General features: G+C 35.8%; 1 protein-coding gene across 1 annotated transcript; it reads right to left on the bottom strand.

Annotated features, from left to right (window-relative positions):
• Window positions 1–4,004: 4,004 nt before the first annotated feature.
• On the bottom strand, window positions 4,005–9,747 carry en2b (engrailed homeobox 2b). The gene is made up of 2 exons (XM_007252973.4): window positions 8,913–9,747; window positions 4,005–5,794 (listed from the first exon to the last, which is right to left on the bottom strand). Exons 1-2 carry the CDS (start codon window positions 9,376–9,378, stop codon window positions 5,478–5,480), a joined length of 783 nt encoding a protein of 260 aa, XP_007253035.1. The 5' UTR covers window positions 9,379–9,747; the 3' UTR covers window positions 4,005–5,477.
• Between the last annotated feature and the right edge of the window lie 6,737 nt (window positions 9,748–16,484).

The raw sequence follows: 16,484 nt of genomic DNA on the forward strand, positions 1-16,484 counted from the left end.
CTCGCTTTGGCTTGGGTGTAACTTTATCTCAATGTGGTACAAGATGTTCCCGCAGACTCCTACTTCATTTGTGGAAAAAATCCACCAAAATGTTAAAAAGAGACCCTTCAATCTTACAAATAAGGATGCTACAAGTTCTGTAGTTTCCTTTGAATCAGGTGTATACCTCCATATAGAATGTGAAGGCCCTTCACCATTCTGAAGATCCTTCAATCTCTCATCTCAACTCTGTATGGAACAGTCCACTGAAGTTTTGTCCAAATAATCTTTGAAAAGCATTTGAAAAAGCAAAGACTTGGCTTGGCTAGGGTGTATGATTGTAGGAAGAACTTATGTCAGGGTAAAATATTTTCCTCTGTGTAGAATATGAAGGTCCTTCAACTTTGTAATGATGTAATCAGACTCATCTATCAGGTTTTTTTTTTTTTAAAAGACATTCACTGAAGGTTTGCTACCAAGAGTTATAGAAGACACAACTTTGGTTCCAAAAGAAGCATGTTTGCAAAAGACAAATGTAACCTTTACCAGTTTGAAGGCTCTATCTACTCCCCCATTTATACAATTCATGGGTTTCCTCCATGTACTTGGTGCCTGAGGAAAGGTGGTAGGGGCAAACTGATTGGTCCAGGGGTCTTGAAACCCTCTCTGTGGATTGGATGCTTTATTCCAGCTACACAGCTCGGATGATGAAGCATTTTGTAAAATTGCCCAAACTCCAGCAGTCCAGAGCAGGAAGAGCCCATTTTCTTTGACAAATATAAGCAAGAGAGTGGACTGCTAAGTTCAGCAGTGAGCTCTAGCATTAACTTGTATTCTAACAAGATTAAAATATATTTGTCCTGGAGATTAGCATACTTAAGTCCTCCTTTGGCCTTTTTCGGGCAGCAGCGAGCACGGCTTTGATCTGTGTTGTGTGGCAAGGGCCTGGCTACGGGCTGGCCATCGGAGAGGCGAGTGTGAAATTAGCCTGATGTCATCCCCATTCTTCACCTTCGCCCATCTTTCACCGGCCTTAATTATATTTCCGCCACAAAGCTCCGGCACTTCATTGCATATTCAAATCTGACTAGGAAGCGTTTTTCAGAAAATAAGATAAATAACTCAGTGGGGGAGGGGTCAGGATGGGGGCCCCTTTGTATGAAGGGGCCAACAGGAGACGTCAATACTTTTCTGATATGTATTTTCTTTTGGAGTGTGACTGGCCTTTGCCTCCACCATTTGTTGGAGTTCAGCTTGGGGCATGGGGCTGTGTGTGACAAGACGGCTGGACGTCTTGAAGGAAGGAAGGTAGGACCCTTTGGGCATGTGTGTTTGACTGAGAGGGGCTTTTTTATCGCAGTCACAATAGGCAGATGTTTTTGTTCACGGTGGGAGCAGTTTTGTCAGATTTGAGACTTGGGGCATAATGTTTGGGATAAGAGTGGGTTTCTTAACCCCTCACACTGCATGCTTATCAGTGGGGTGTGTAGAAAAGTAAAATAACTGGAATCTATGCACTTGCTTGGATAAAATAGTGGGGGGAACATCTGAGATCAAAAAAGAATTGAGTGGCAAGAGTGCCAAGTTCTTTTAGAACTGCACTAGAACTTCTTAATATGTTGTCTGTCAGTTTAGAACCTACAATTTGTTTTTTCTTCTATTTTGGGTGTAAAATAAAATGCTAAAGCTCCAAAGTGCAGGCCAGGAGCCGAAATACCATGCCAGAAACAACCTAACCCAAAAAGTGAGAAAAATAAACTAGTTACTATGCTTGATGCGTGGTACCTTAATTTTTAAATTTTGTACATGACGAAGAATAGCAGGGTCAGTTTAAGTAGAAAAAGTTGTTTTAAGCATTAAAGAGCACAGACACTCTTTAGACTCTTTAAACTTCTGAGTTAAGTTTAGAGGTGAAATGTTACAGACAGAAAGCTGTGACCTTTAACAGGGTCTCCCAGCCACGCTGCTGGCCCCATCTCTGCTTCCAGAAGCTGGGCAGGTCGGCGGGCGCGGGGCGTTACTTCCACATGCAAGCTGGGCCAGAATAGAAATGCAGATGAGCTTTCTGTGGCATTGAGGAGCGCAGGTCAAGGCTGGGAATCGGGTTCTCAGAGATGGGCTTCCCCTTTTGTATCAGCTTCTATTCACTCCTGCGACTTTTCCGAACAGCTTTAGCCGAAGCTGTAACTGTTTGGTGAAAGATCTGAAATTATTAGGGACTAGGTTTATGCATGTGCAGTTCTGCGAGTGTGCACAAAGCACTGTAACATGGATAAAAGTTTCTACTTCTAACGTCCATATTCTTTTTATTTCAGCCAAACACATTTTGAGGATGCTGAAAATGCCTTCTCAAATGGGCAGCAGTAAGAGTGCTCTCTTTCAGGTGGAGCCTTTGCTCGCAGTTGGCTTTTGTAGGTTTCCTGCCCAGCAGTGTTTAAAAAAAAAAAAAAAAAAAAAAAAAACTTTTTGAAACTTTTTTAAAGCTAGCAGTCTGATTTGAAATTCTGACTTGAGACTGGTTTCAGTTTTAAGCCTGAGTGCCAAAAGATTTGACAGATCTTCATGAGACCTAGATTAAACATCATGTAAATGGAGAATAAAATCTAAACCTTATATAAAATAAAAAATATGTATCCTGCAGTTATAATTGCCTGTTAAAATTGGAAAATTTAGTTGACTGCAGTACTGGCTGCTAATTGTATAAAAAAACATATTACTGCACAAATTTCTATTTATATCCTTCTACAAAATTGTGATTTCTGACATTTTCTCCACTTTTTGTCTATAGGGCTACCAGCAGTAGTCATAATAACAGACATGCTGAGAAGAGATGCCCTATTAACTCTGCAGTTTACAATAGTTAGAGTGGATATTTTTGCAGTTTTCGATCACATATCAAGAGAAAGTCTGACAGTTACTTTCCCACGATATCGAGCCTGATAATGCTCATTGCAGCTGGTGCTGTATTTGACTGTATGTGTTCATTATTGGGACTGATTTTGAAGCCATATGATATTCTCAGATGCTGCAAAGTTAGAGTGTGGGCTTAACCCTTCCCAGCACTCTCCTGGATGAAGTCCAGTATATTGAGATCCCATTCAATATCTAGTTTTTTTAGTAAATCAGGTGAGATGTTTGTGAAATTAAACAAATCACCCAGTTTCTGAAGTTGACTAACTATATTCTCACCAGTATATCAAGACCTTGTAATAACTTGTCTATAATAACATAGAACATAGAATAAACCCAGATACACATCAATAGTCAGTACATTCTCCCTGATCTCTAAATTTGTATGGGTTTATTCTAATGTTTTTGCATGTAAACACAATCACTAGCCACTGACCTGTTTATGTGGGTTTATTTAGACATGTAGACATACTGACTAATTAGAGATTATTTGTTTTAATAAAGCATATAAGCCTATGTAGTAAATAAATCATTTTTAACCAATTTTCCATACCTCATTTATAACTAAAATTAAACTGTAAAATCTAAACAAATGTATATAAAAATGAAAAATGTAAGAAAATAATAAGAACTCCCAAAACTAAATATATAAAATAAAATAAAATAAATATATAAAAAACATAATAAGAACTGTTATGTTGGACATTGCAAAGTAGTTTTGGACAGGACCTTCTAGTGGGCTGACTTTAAGCTGACTGCGTCACATTCAGCAGTCTAGCTCATTTTGCGCGCGCGCGTGTGTGTGTGTGTCATTGTGCGTGACAACAGAGCCAAAGCTTTAAGAGTGTACTCGGCTCATCTCACCCTTTTCTAAAATAAAAGCTTTTTAGCAAATTTCGTGTTTTTTATCCTTGTAAAATAATTATGTTGAGTTTATTTTTGAACTTTTTATTTTATTTATTTAATGGTCTGGAACAGATTATCGTTCTGCTAATTTACCACCAGTAAAAAGTAAGCACAATATAAATCTAATACACACCAATCTGATTTTTGTTCACAAAGACACAATTGATTTAGCAAATCAGCACATTAAAAAAAATAAATCAGCCAAATAGTACAAATAAGCATCGTTTTTATTGACATGTTCTCCACTCTTCAGTTGGATTTATTACACAAATAAAACATGATACAAATTATGTACACCTGTTTCAAGGATACTTTAGAAGAGAACCACATGAAATAAAAAAAAAATGGGGAAAAGTTGACTTAAATTATCTTTCTGTTTTTTTATACATATGCTTCGTAGATTCTCTGTTCGAGCTGATGAGCTTGTCTCCGTTTCAGTTCTCATAGAAAAAGTTTCATCTCTGAACTTGTAAGGCAAAGTGTGTTTTTTTTTTTTGTTTGTTTGGTGATTTAATTCACACGCGCACACACTTTTTATTTTATTATTATTATTTTTTACCAAAAAAACGTACAATGATAAACACAGTTTGCACCAAACAAAAGGTCAGAATTTGGTATGGTGTTAGATCTCTCATGCAAAGGCCTCGAAAACTTGCTCACAAAGTTATTGCATGACAACAATGAAATGGGAGGGGACACCATAAAGTAAATATAACATAAAATAAATAAAATGAAAACCCTTAGATTGAAATTCACACTACAGTCCCCACTGTTACAACCACGTTTTCACTCGACCACCTACTGCCTTCAAACTTTTTGAAGGACTTCACACACTCAACAAGCTGAAACGGAGATGAAGATATTGCTAGAAAACAAAACAATAAACAAAGATGAAAAGTAGAAAAACATGTGTATTGTACATTCCCGTCTAGATTTAATAGAGCTTGGGTCAAGTATTTCTCTTTTAAATATGCAACTTTCAGAGGTTTTGCTCGTAGCATTCAGATGTCTGAACTTCTTTCCTGAAAATGAAAACAATATCTGCACGATGGGACGTGTGACTGAGTTAAATAGACCTTATCTATAAATACGATATAATGCATTTTCTTTTTGTAAGCCTACACATAATGATATGCAACGTTACGTTTAAAAAAATACCAGCTTTTCTCTGTAACACAATCCAGCTTGCTGAAATAAACAAACAAACACATGGAAATCAATACACATTGAACTAAGATAAAGTTTTGCAATTTATTTCAAATCACAGTTGCCTGAATGCAGCAGAAATAAATCTTTGGACTTCAGCATGGATTAAAGACGATCATGTGTCTCAAAGTCAAGTGTCAATCTCTCTTTTTTGTTACTGTTTTTCTTGATGTTTTTTTTTTATAAGAAAGGCTTTCGTCGCCGAGCTTTTTCGGTTTTTTTCTGACTGTGGACAGCAGTATTAATTGTTTAACAAAAAAGAAAAAAGAAATAAACAAAGTAAAAAGAAAAGAAAATTCTTCACACCACGTACAATTACAATCCACGTTAAAATATTGCAGAGTTAAATCTCAGTCATAAAGAGTCTACTCCAATGATGCTGGTATTTTGTACACTGGCCCTTTATTTACTTTTTATTTTACTTTTTTTATTATTGCATTGTATAGACGTCCTCCTCCTCGTTCTCCTCCTCGTGCTCAGTCGCTGTCTGATTTGTCATCCTTGGAGGTGGTGGCGTGATTGTACAGGCCTTGGGCCATCAGGTGCAAGGCCAGCGAGTTCTTGGTCCCTGTAGCCTTCTTGATCTTGGCCCTCTTGTTCTGGAACCAGATCTTGATCTGGGACTCGTTGAGGCCGAGCTCCTGCGCCAGGCTTTGCCGCCTCTGCTCGGTCAGGTAGCGGTTGGTCTGGAACTCAGTTTTGAGTCTCTGCAGCTGCTCGGCTGTGAAGGCGGTGCGAGGGCGTTTGTCCTCCTTGCTTAGGCTTTTCTTCTTTGGTTTGCGGGATCTTGGCCCTGCGTTTGTCACACACACACACACACACACACACACACATATAGGAGTTAGAGGAGGGGGTCATTTTTGCCATGGCCTTAGAAGCACTCTTACATTTAGTAGTAATAATAATGCATATGGTAACTATCACAACCTGATGATAATAATAATAATAATAATAATAATAATAATAATAATAATAATAATAATAATAATAATAATAATAATACGTTTAGTTACACATTGTGTATTATTAATAAATAATACATTATTATTGTAAAATAGTATCAATAGTAGACAAATAATAATAATCCATCAGCTTGCTATTGGTAATAATTATATTTTAGTGATATAGTATCCACAAACAAGTATCCAGAATTGTGCGGTAGAATGACATAACAATAATAATCATTTGTAATAATCTTTGTAGCAAAGAAAATATATAATTTTTGAGTAATAATTCTATACATATTACTACTGCAATTTTCATTATTATGTATGTGTTAATAATAATTATTATTATGATTATTATTATTATTATTATTATTATTAGTAGTAGTAGTAGTAGTAGTTGTAATAGTAGTTGTAGTCAGCCATAACAGAAGCAGTAGTCAATCGCTGCCTGGTACTATGACGTAACAATAAATAAAATAATATTTATCATATTTGCAGAAATAATGATCAGTTATTAATATTATTATTGTATTATAATTGTGCAGTAAGTGGAAAGTTTAGCGTAGTAGTAATAATAGTAGTAATCGTAGCTACTTAGTTAGTTTTGTTAGTAATAATACTAACAAACATTGTAGTCTGGTAGTATTGCAGCAAAACATCATAATATGCCTTGTTTTTTAATAATAGTAGTTATTGTTTTACTGCAGCACTATTATTGTAGCTAGCATCTATTATTACTGAGACTAGTAATAGTAGTGATCTAATACAATAACACTCCGCACTAAAATCAAAAAATCCTCACTATTAGTACATTGGTAGGATTATTTAGTTTTAACAAGTAATTCGTTATTATGATTATGATTCAAATAGTTATACTATAATAATCCTTATTTTAGTTTGATTCCTACGATTACGATTATTAATTATAAAACCGGTCACCACCATGGCAGTGGTTGTTGTTATAATAATACATGATTATTAAACGTTAAAAATGTCGATGAAGTTGTTATAGTTGCTAGTTAAGTTTTAACTTATAGAGACGAGAATAAAAAAACACATGCCAAAAAAGCTTCCCTCAAATTTGCATACGAGCCATAATTCAATAGGTCTGCTCGAGTTCTGGCCTAATACGGCCCTGCTGGATTTGGGGTTGGGGTTGGGGGTGGGGTGAGTGCCAGGGTGGGAGGGTGTTATGGGGTTCTGAGGGAGGTATGGGAGGGTGGGGAGGGGAGGTGGGAAAGGGGTTAGGCGCTCCTTTCTCCCACTGTTACCATAGTAACCACATTTATAAGACTAAGGCGTGTTGTTCATAAACTTGTTATAAGTGTATCATATCTCATTCTACAGCTAGGCTTCCAATCGATCCCAGACCTAAAGATCAATGCATCCGATCAACAGTGCAAACCAAGCCGTTCTAATTATGACATTTATTAGCTATTCCAAGCAAAAGAACTGATTTGCAGCCTAGACCGAATCTTTACATAGATTATCCTTTTACATTCTCACATTATGGAGTGATGCGGATGTGTACAAGGGCTCAGCAGAGTGGCACTTCCGTTTTAGTCGGTTAATTTTTTTTAACTATTAAAAATCGACTAAATATTCTTTTTATGCTTTTTTATTTCGTTGGCCCAAGATTGTATCCATTCATTCAACCAACGCACGAATAAGCTAATTTGAGCTAAAATAACCACACTGCAAATTCCTCAGATAGCTTAAACACCAAAATAATTAAACTGTAAATTAAAACCAAAATAAATAAAATCGAGCCGCAATTTTGTGTCGATTTGGTTGTAGCCCAGTTAGACTGACGAAGTGTTTTAGCCTGAGGAAAACTTGGGTCAACACTGCGTAGCCATTTTTTTATTCATTCACTTATTACTTTTCTACCTGAATCTCTCAGAATTTCTTAAACAGGAACATTTGTTTTGGCGAAAGTTTATTACATGCCAAATTTAATTATCGAAAACTATTAAAATAAAGAAGCCATTGGTTAATTTTAGCGTTCCAAAAGCATATATGTGTTTTAGCACGTAGCCTGGCTCAACTCTATTGTCAAAAATATGCTAATGAAATATTAACAAAGACTGCGATGGAACAATGCAGGTGCAAAAAACTGCCATAATTCTCGTAAAAAATGTTTTATTCTTCCACCTTGTTGTTTTTTTTTTCCTTCACCGGTTTAATTAATTTGTAAAATTGAGTAGTTTATTTTTCGCCATGAAGAGTCATGGAGAACGACCGGCAGAAGCGAACACTATTTTTTGCTAACTGCCCTTACTGGACGGTAAAAATAAAAGTACTTAGATAATAATAATAATAATAATAATAATAATAATAATAATAATAATAATAATAATAATAATAATAATAATAATTACAACAACAATAATAATAATTTGAATTGGAGGATGATGCTGATGATGATGATAATAATAGTTCTAGACAAATTTTAGCAACTATTCTTCTAAATCGTTCATGCTAGTCGATTTCCTTAAAAAACGAATCTTGGATACGATTTTTTAAATTTGAATTTTAGTAGCGATTTTTTTTAGAAACGGTTCCTTTTTTAAAAACCGTTTAAAACTCAGTCCAAAAACAAAACGATGGAGTAAACTCTTCTTGGCGGGCGGTGTCACGGTCAAAGAGAGCTAGTAGCCTATTCATAGGTCAGGCTTTTGGGGGTGCTGCCTTGGCCTATTGGCTAGTTTTTATTTTCTAAATGTCGATTAATATCAATGAATTCAAACCATCTCAATGTTTCTGAAAATATTTATTGCGTGGCGATAAACATAGCAGCGCAATATATATATATTTATTATTTTTTTTTACCTCGTTATGAGTTACGAGTTAATTTAAATCCGTTTGCAGGTTCTCCGAAAATAATAAAAACGGATCCCGCCTAACAAACGTCAGTGCAACACAGTTTTGGATTATATAAAAGTATATAAAGTGAGCCCCTACCTGATGATGGTCTGTCCGAGTATCTGGTGCAGTAGACCCAGGCTGGCCACAGCATGGGCTGGCTATTTGGGTGCGCGCTACTCTGAGAGCACTCCGAGTCCGAGCTCAGGCACTGGTCTGCGCTTTCAGCGCCAGCTCCATCCGAGGTCCTTTTTGCCCCCGTTCCCGGTCGCGGTCCGGACGTCCCTTCCCCTGTCACCGGTGCTCCCACTGGTTCCGTAGCCGCTGAGGGCTCGCTGGTGACGGCTGAATGTTGGTGGTGGTTGTAATGTTGGTGATGGTGGTCATGGTCATTGGCCGGGATGCTGGCAATGCCTTCTTTCCTTCGGCCGAAGTCCGGCCGCAAAATGTTGTCGATGTAAAAGTTGGTCACCCGGTGGGCGTGCAGGTTGCCCGGCGCGTGCAACAGCATCGACTCGTCGCCCGAGTCCTCCGCGCCTCTGGGGCTCCGGTCCTTCTCCTCCATCCCCAAACTCGCCCGCTTCGCAGCTCTTTAACCCCTTTCTGCCCCGCACAGCAGCGTCCAGCGTGCAGGTTTACAATATCTCCACTTCTGTTTTTAATATATGTTTAAATTGATGTTTTTATTTGTTTTTCTAAAAAAAAGAGCCAAAAAACGAAAACCAAAGTAGAGAAATCTGTTTTTTTAGCTCGGTTAAAACCCACGATGCTCACAAAGAAAAATCATCATTTCACAATTTAATTCCACCACGTCCTCCACGAAGTAGTCTTTTGTAATTAGGCAAGGCTATGGTTTTTATTCTAGTTATGATGCTAAGTAAGCCTATGAGACCACAATTGTAGTAGCTCGGCGTAAATAAAGAGGTGCTAACTGGCTCTGAAATACTTTCACTACGGATTTTTGTTCTTATTTTTAATACGAGCTCCCCCCCTTCCCTCCCCTCGGTCCCCCTCCTACCGGTGACGTTGCACTCCCGGTATCTTAGACACGTGCCTTGGACCAATGGAAATGAGAAGAGTTTACCACGTGACTCTGTGTCTGTTGAATGACAGCACTCCAATCTCGCCTCACTTTGAGAATTTAAAGCTACAGTGTTATGGAATTGAAAAATTCGATAAGTTGAAATCAGGCTGATACTGAAGGTTATTAAACAACCAGGTTATTAGTCAATCACCTATCCATTGCGTTAGTAGTCATTGTCACTGATGGAGAATACTGACCGGTGGTTTCAGTGTCCATGCTGGATAAGGCGATAATTTGTTAGTGGCTGAGAGCAACCTAGGAAACGAAAAAATGCTAAATATGTGGTCGCTTTTGGACATTTTGTGGACAAGAATCATAACGATAAAGGGAAATGATGTTGTCTTACAAAACACTTTATAAAAGACACACTTAAGTTATACACACTTAAAATAGCTTTTGAAGGATGTTTTAAAAAATCGATGATTGCTTTTTTAAAACCGTGCCAACGAGTTCGTCAACTGCCAACTGTGTTAATGTTCATAAAAGGTTAATTGCACGATTAAGTGCTTCTTCGTGAAGAAATTGGGTTCGATTATTACTGCAAGTCAAAGAATATTTTGGGACAGTATACAGATTGAAAAACACATCTTGTTTAATAGCATCATGCTATTGGATTTAATTCTATTGCAGATGCATAATTATAGCAAATGGTGCCTGCGTATTTGAATTCAGTCCAGATATGCGTCGGTGTTGTTTGATATTTTCTATGGTTGGTAGAGCTAGTAATAGAAGAGAAGGTGGCCCTTTACTTCTTGAGGTTCCATTACAGCACCAGGGTCCATTAACAAACCTTAGGCCATGTAATATTGTGATGGTGTTCCACAATAGGACTTGGCGGCCACAGGTTTTCCTGCACAATAATACAACTCAAGCTGCTGCTGTTTGTGTAAGAATCCCATTTGGTACCCAAAGAAGATTTCAATTAATGTTTTTGTCAGGTGTGAATAACCAAAGAAGTTTGAATATAGACTCTTAACATAAAATTAATGTTCTATAATTAACCGTTCAATTAATCAAAAGTATTTAATTAAAAATATATATATTTTAAATTGACCCTTTCATTTGACAAATTTAATATTTTGTTTTGTAATTTAAACAATCCCTTGTGGTGCATTAATTGATGAAATGTTCTATTTTCCGCATTGGTGGTATGCCTGAACTTGCACAGAGCTGATAATGATCTGCTGGTCAACTCCAGTTTTTGGACATTAGTGTTATAACTAGCCATGATGCTAAAGGTTGAGAAGGATCACATCAGATATAGATCCATTTAACCAGTTTCATTGTGTCAATTACAAATGTTTGAGTATTTTTTTTCCAAAATAGCCATACATGTCATTTTAATTTACTATATCAAACATGTCAGTCTTCTACATTTGATTCTAAGTCATTTTGTGTGCACATCTGTTGGTGAGGCTACTTTAAGGTTGATAACACCTAAAACAATCACCGATCATGATTTCAGTTATTTTAGATCTAGAGTCTTTTTAAAGTAAAGAAACGAGGTGCGCCACTGAGTTTTATAACCAGCTTTAAACAGCAATTCTCGGCATTTTCTGTGCCTCTTTAATTGCACTGGAAAGCGTTCCCATATTAAAACTACTTTAATCGGGCTTTTTAAGCCTTTCGTCATGATCTGTTGCACTTCCAAAACTCTCCCTGCCACCCCCTCACAGCACTCCGCTTCTCAACAGAGACTTCTTTAGAAGAACCAGAAGACCCGCGGAGGTGAAGACCATCTCAGTTTTTGCTGAATTTCACTTTTTCCTTATATAATTTGATGAATGGGGCAGGTGTAATTAAGTTGTGTCAGAATTTTATAATGGCCAATAGAATTTTTTATAATTACTACTTTTACATCTATTTGCTTTTTCCTTCTTCTTTCAAGTTGCTACTTTGGAGATTTTTGTCTAACAGCAATGGTACCCGTTCATGAAAACACCAGGTATTTTGGACTCTTGAAAAGGTTCCATGGGGTGTCTACAGATCACGGTACGAAAGCAGTTCACTATCATATATGATATTCAAACAATATGTTATAAAATAGTGGCGACCAAGGTAGGTGTCATATAGTTTTAATTTAAATTATTATTATTTTTTTTAATATTTATATTCCACGACAAAACGCTCTATCTACGTTATTGATGATGATGATGATGATGATGATGATGATGAAGACCACGTTTAAAGACGATGTTGGCAATGAGTGTTATTAAAACGAGTGTGCCTCCAAATCTTAATATCAGCCTTAATCCTTTTGCAACTTGTTTTATTAGTTAGTTTTCACAAATACATTTCTATATGTATGTTTTATTAGTAAAACGCTACTACTGAGCTGAGTCAGTCTGCTGATATCCTGATAAAACCCATTATTAGAGATTTCCATTTAACTCATTCATGTTCACACTAATCAAATGTTGAAGCTCCAGTTTTCGCCCATTAAACCCGACCTCTCACAGCCAAAACAACGATTGTTTTCGAAACTTTAAACTTGGTCACAGTACAGGTCACGGTAATCAGATACACTCTTTTTAATCCTAGAGGAATTCTTCGGGATTAACGCTCGCTTTCAAAACTCGTTTCTTCTTGCGATAAACTCTCCCACTAATCGTACAATCCCTGGTCTTTAACACTAGCTCCTTTTCTCTGACCTGCTTTGGCTTTCTATAACATTGGTGCTTGTTTTAAGGTCATGTTAGTCAGGTCTTTGTGCTCTTTAACTGCTAAAATCCTAGTTTAACCCAGTTGTCACCATTTTCTTATTAGTTCTAATACCTTAATTCTAGTTTAGTGTCTAGTTGTTGCTTTGATGGGAACATCTCAGTAGATGTAAGCACACAGAGAAAATAATAACAAAACATTACAAACAAATCATGGACAAACAGTGGATCTTCTCTTACACGCCCATCACCTGAAACTAAATCTATAAGTCTATATTTTGGGCTTTTCGTGTAAAATCAAGCTCCAGTGATGTAAAAACAGTCCAACTACTAAACCAACACAAGTGAATTAAATTAACCATCAAAGGAATTAAGGATTTAGTGTGAAAGTGAATTAATTCACTTTAATCGACTTTGCCTAAAAAAGGCAAATGCATTTAATTATATAAGATATTATGAAATAAATTTATACGAGATTTCTCTAGTAGCTTCACAAATTTATGTATATATATATATATATATATATATATATATATATATATATATATATATATATATATATATATATATATATTGGCTTGGTTTCTGTTTTTCTCCCTTCGTGAAAGGTCGTGGAGCAGAAGCAAAAAGGTTTTTTTTGTGAATGAGCGCCAGGGCTTTTGCCAGCTCACAGATCATAGAGCTGAGATGAGCAGCGCAGATGTGGCCCATTCAATAGGCAATGATATCGGGCCGTGGACAATGGAGGGGTCACCCGGGATCTCCCACCAGCTTCCTGTTGGCCTTTGGAAAACAAACTGAAGAAATAGAGAAAAGGGGGGAAAAACCTTGAGGGAGCGTGAGGATGAGGATAAAGGTTACTGACTATTTCCTATTTCGGTTGAACTGGGTGACACTGGAGGAGGATATACATATATTCATATAGACTTAAGCCTTTAGTTCTGTCAATATGTTTTTTTTAGCTTATTAAATGGGATGATTGCATAAGTCTGAAGTCTGAATGACCTCCATGCGTAGCCAAGTATGTTATGAGTTAGCGGACAAAATATTAGATGTATTTTTATTGCTGAAGCTGAATATCAAAAGCAGTCGATCAGAAATCAGATATTTGATCTGGGATTGGAGCACAAAGACAATTAAATCAGCCCATATGTTGTTTAACGAGGAGCCATCTGAACCCCTGAAAAGCGGTTTGTTTGTAAATAAAACAGATAATGAGAGGTTATCTAGTATATTGGCAAATAGAATAATCAAAATAATTTTCCAAGAATAATTCTAAAGTTTATTGCCTACCACAATTCAAATTTAATAAATTAGTAAAAGATAGAGAACCATCGATTAAAGGTTATTTAAAAAAGTAACCATCCACAATTATAAAAATACAGATTCTTTATTTTAGGTTCGTACATGAAGAGAAGGTTGTTTAGGTATTTTAAATGTGCTTAATTTTTTACGCACATGGTCTTCTATGACATCGCTTAAATTGAGCAAAAAAAGCAAACAAAATATAGCACCTGTAACTATACCAGTACACAGAATTAGATAAAAAACACAGAACCTTTGTCATATTAAAAATCAACAGAATATAGTCTGAAAATGTAGTGCTTGGATTTCACTTAAACTTTTTGCAAAATCAACTAAAACAAAATAAAAACATGCACAGTTTCTAATTTGAAATTAGAAACTTACACTCCTGAGATTCTAAGGAAAATATTTATTAGTATTAACCCATATGAAGGTTCTTTGGGCCTTTAAAGGGCCCTTTACACTTGCCATTTCCTTTGTTCCCTTTACACAAACAAAAGTTGCTTTACATGTTTTGTTTTGTCAAAATAATTTTTGTTTCTTTTAAATGATTAAGAACGTTAGCATTTAATAAACATGGCTTTTATGGACATAAAGTGGTTCTTAGTAAACTTGGTGCTGTCAAAGACAACATGTTTAAAAGGCTCATCACACTCAAACATTTTTTTTGTATCCACTGTTCCAAAGGGAACCTAAAGTGATTCTACTATAGCATTGCTCAACATTCATTTTGTCATACTTTTATTTTTAAGAGTGTGTAGATCATGAATTTTATATATATATGAATTAAAGCAAGAGTCCTGGGTGTGATTTCATGTGGATGTAAAAAAAAGTAACAAAAATGTATAATATAGGTTTCATTTAATTAAACTAATTAAACGTTTGGCGAAATAAATCTGTAAAAGGAATGAAAAGGAGTGACATCAAAATACTCAAATATATTGCACTGATTTGGGTTAGAAAAAGCTGAGTAGAAAAATATGAGAAAAGTGTGTGAACCCCTTAGTACACCTGTTGCCAAACAGCTGTTTTTCGTCTCTTTGTAAATGTACACCAGTTTTAACTTAGAGTTGGTAAAATCCTAAGTTAATTAAAATTTTATTTGAATGTCTAAACTGAAAGAAAATCGAAAAGATAATCATGGGCTAAATATAAATATTCTCTTGATGCGCCGGTTACTAGTTCACAAAAAGAATCGAAAAACCTCATACTTTAAACCAGAGGCGGTATTTGTTTTACATTAATAGTTCAAAGCGCACATTATACTGCAGAAATAGAGCGATAGAGAGAGAGTCCAAGGAACAAGGTTACTGGCTTTGAATAGAAAGTTTTAAAGTACTACATAGATCTGTAATCTCAAATGTCTGATTTTTAATAAATTGAATGTGTAGATTGGGATTTTTGTTCTTGATTCAAAAAGCAGAGGTGGGAAATGACTTTAAAAAAAAAAGCTAAAATAAAAACAAAATTAAAATGCGGCCTTCTGGTCTTGCTGAAAATAACTGTGCATTTTTAATGAATGAGAAAAAAAGAGTTTCTTGCAGTAATGAAATAGAAAGACCAGTTTTTGTTCTCCACTGAACCTCGAAAAAAACATTTTTTTAAATAAAGTATCACATTTCTTCCGGTGAATCTTCAGAACATTTATGTACGTTAATGTGTAATTAAATGTAAAACAAATGAATACTTTATTTTATTAATAATGTTCAATATATTGATCTCTTGAAGCCAAGAAGCTTATTTGTAAGAGTGAACACGTGGCTTCAGTATGTTTTTTGTCTCAGTGACGAGTCATTCTTCTTCAAACCTGAGCGTTATTGAACACCTTTCGCGGTGCAGTTAATTTCCAGCCTGATGTTTAGTTTCTACTGTAAGATATACATTTATTTTTCGACTGTAAAAAATCATGTTGCCCCAAACACTTACCACATCTGTCTCGCGAACTTAACTTAAAATGTATTGTTGCTTAGGCATTAAGGCATGTTGGTTAATCAATTTGATAAAAAATGCATTCAAAACTGTCATTTTGTAAGTTGGATTTTTTATTACTTTGTATGAGCCATGGCTGGATTTATTATTTGCGGTGTGTACAGTTTACTTTCTCCTAAACGTGTTCTAATATCAGATCAGAGATGTTAGATAAACGTCATCCGTTAATTTCCAACTTAACTTGCACTTTATTGGACGCATTTTGAGCCATCAATCACTGCTGTGGTGAAAGACGCTGTGCGTGTCGTGCTAATTGTTCATCAGAGGAGTCATTTAAGAGGTCAGTTTTAAACACGACGAAGGTCTTTTATTTTACTTCCACCCTTTTAACTTTAAAAGAACTGTTTGAGTGACATGAATCATGGTTTCCATAAATGTTAACAATATTATTCTCTTTAGCTGCATGTATAGTTGAACTTTTCATCACTCCTATTATGAACATATGGAACCATGTTCCATTATTTATTAAGTAGACATAAATACAGGGAGGAAGTACAAGTACATATTTACTATAAATAACATTGTTTGTCATTGAAGTCTAGTCAAAAATTGATTGTTTTTCTACCTTCTACCTTTTTAATTCAAGCGAGGGAGATTAAAACATTTACAGGAACGCAACCTAAATCTAAAACT

Source organism: Astyanax mexicanus, chromosome 4, assembly GCF_023375975.1.
Source record: "Astyanax mexicanus isolate ESR-SI-001 chromosome 4, AstMex3_surface, whole genome shotgun sequence".
NCBI classification, from domain to species: Eukaryota; Metazoa; Chordata; class Actinopteri; order Characiformes; family Acestrorhamphidae; genus Astyanax; species Astyanax mexicanus.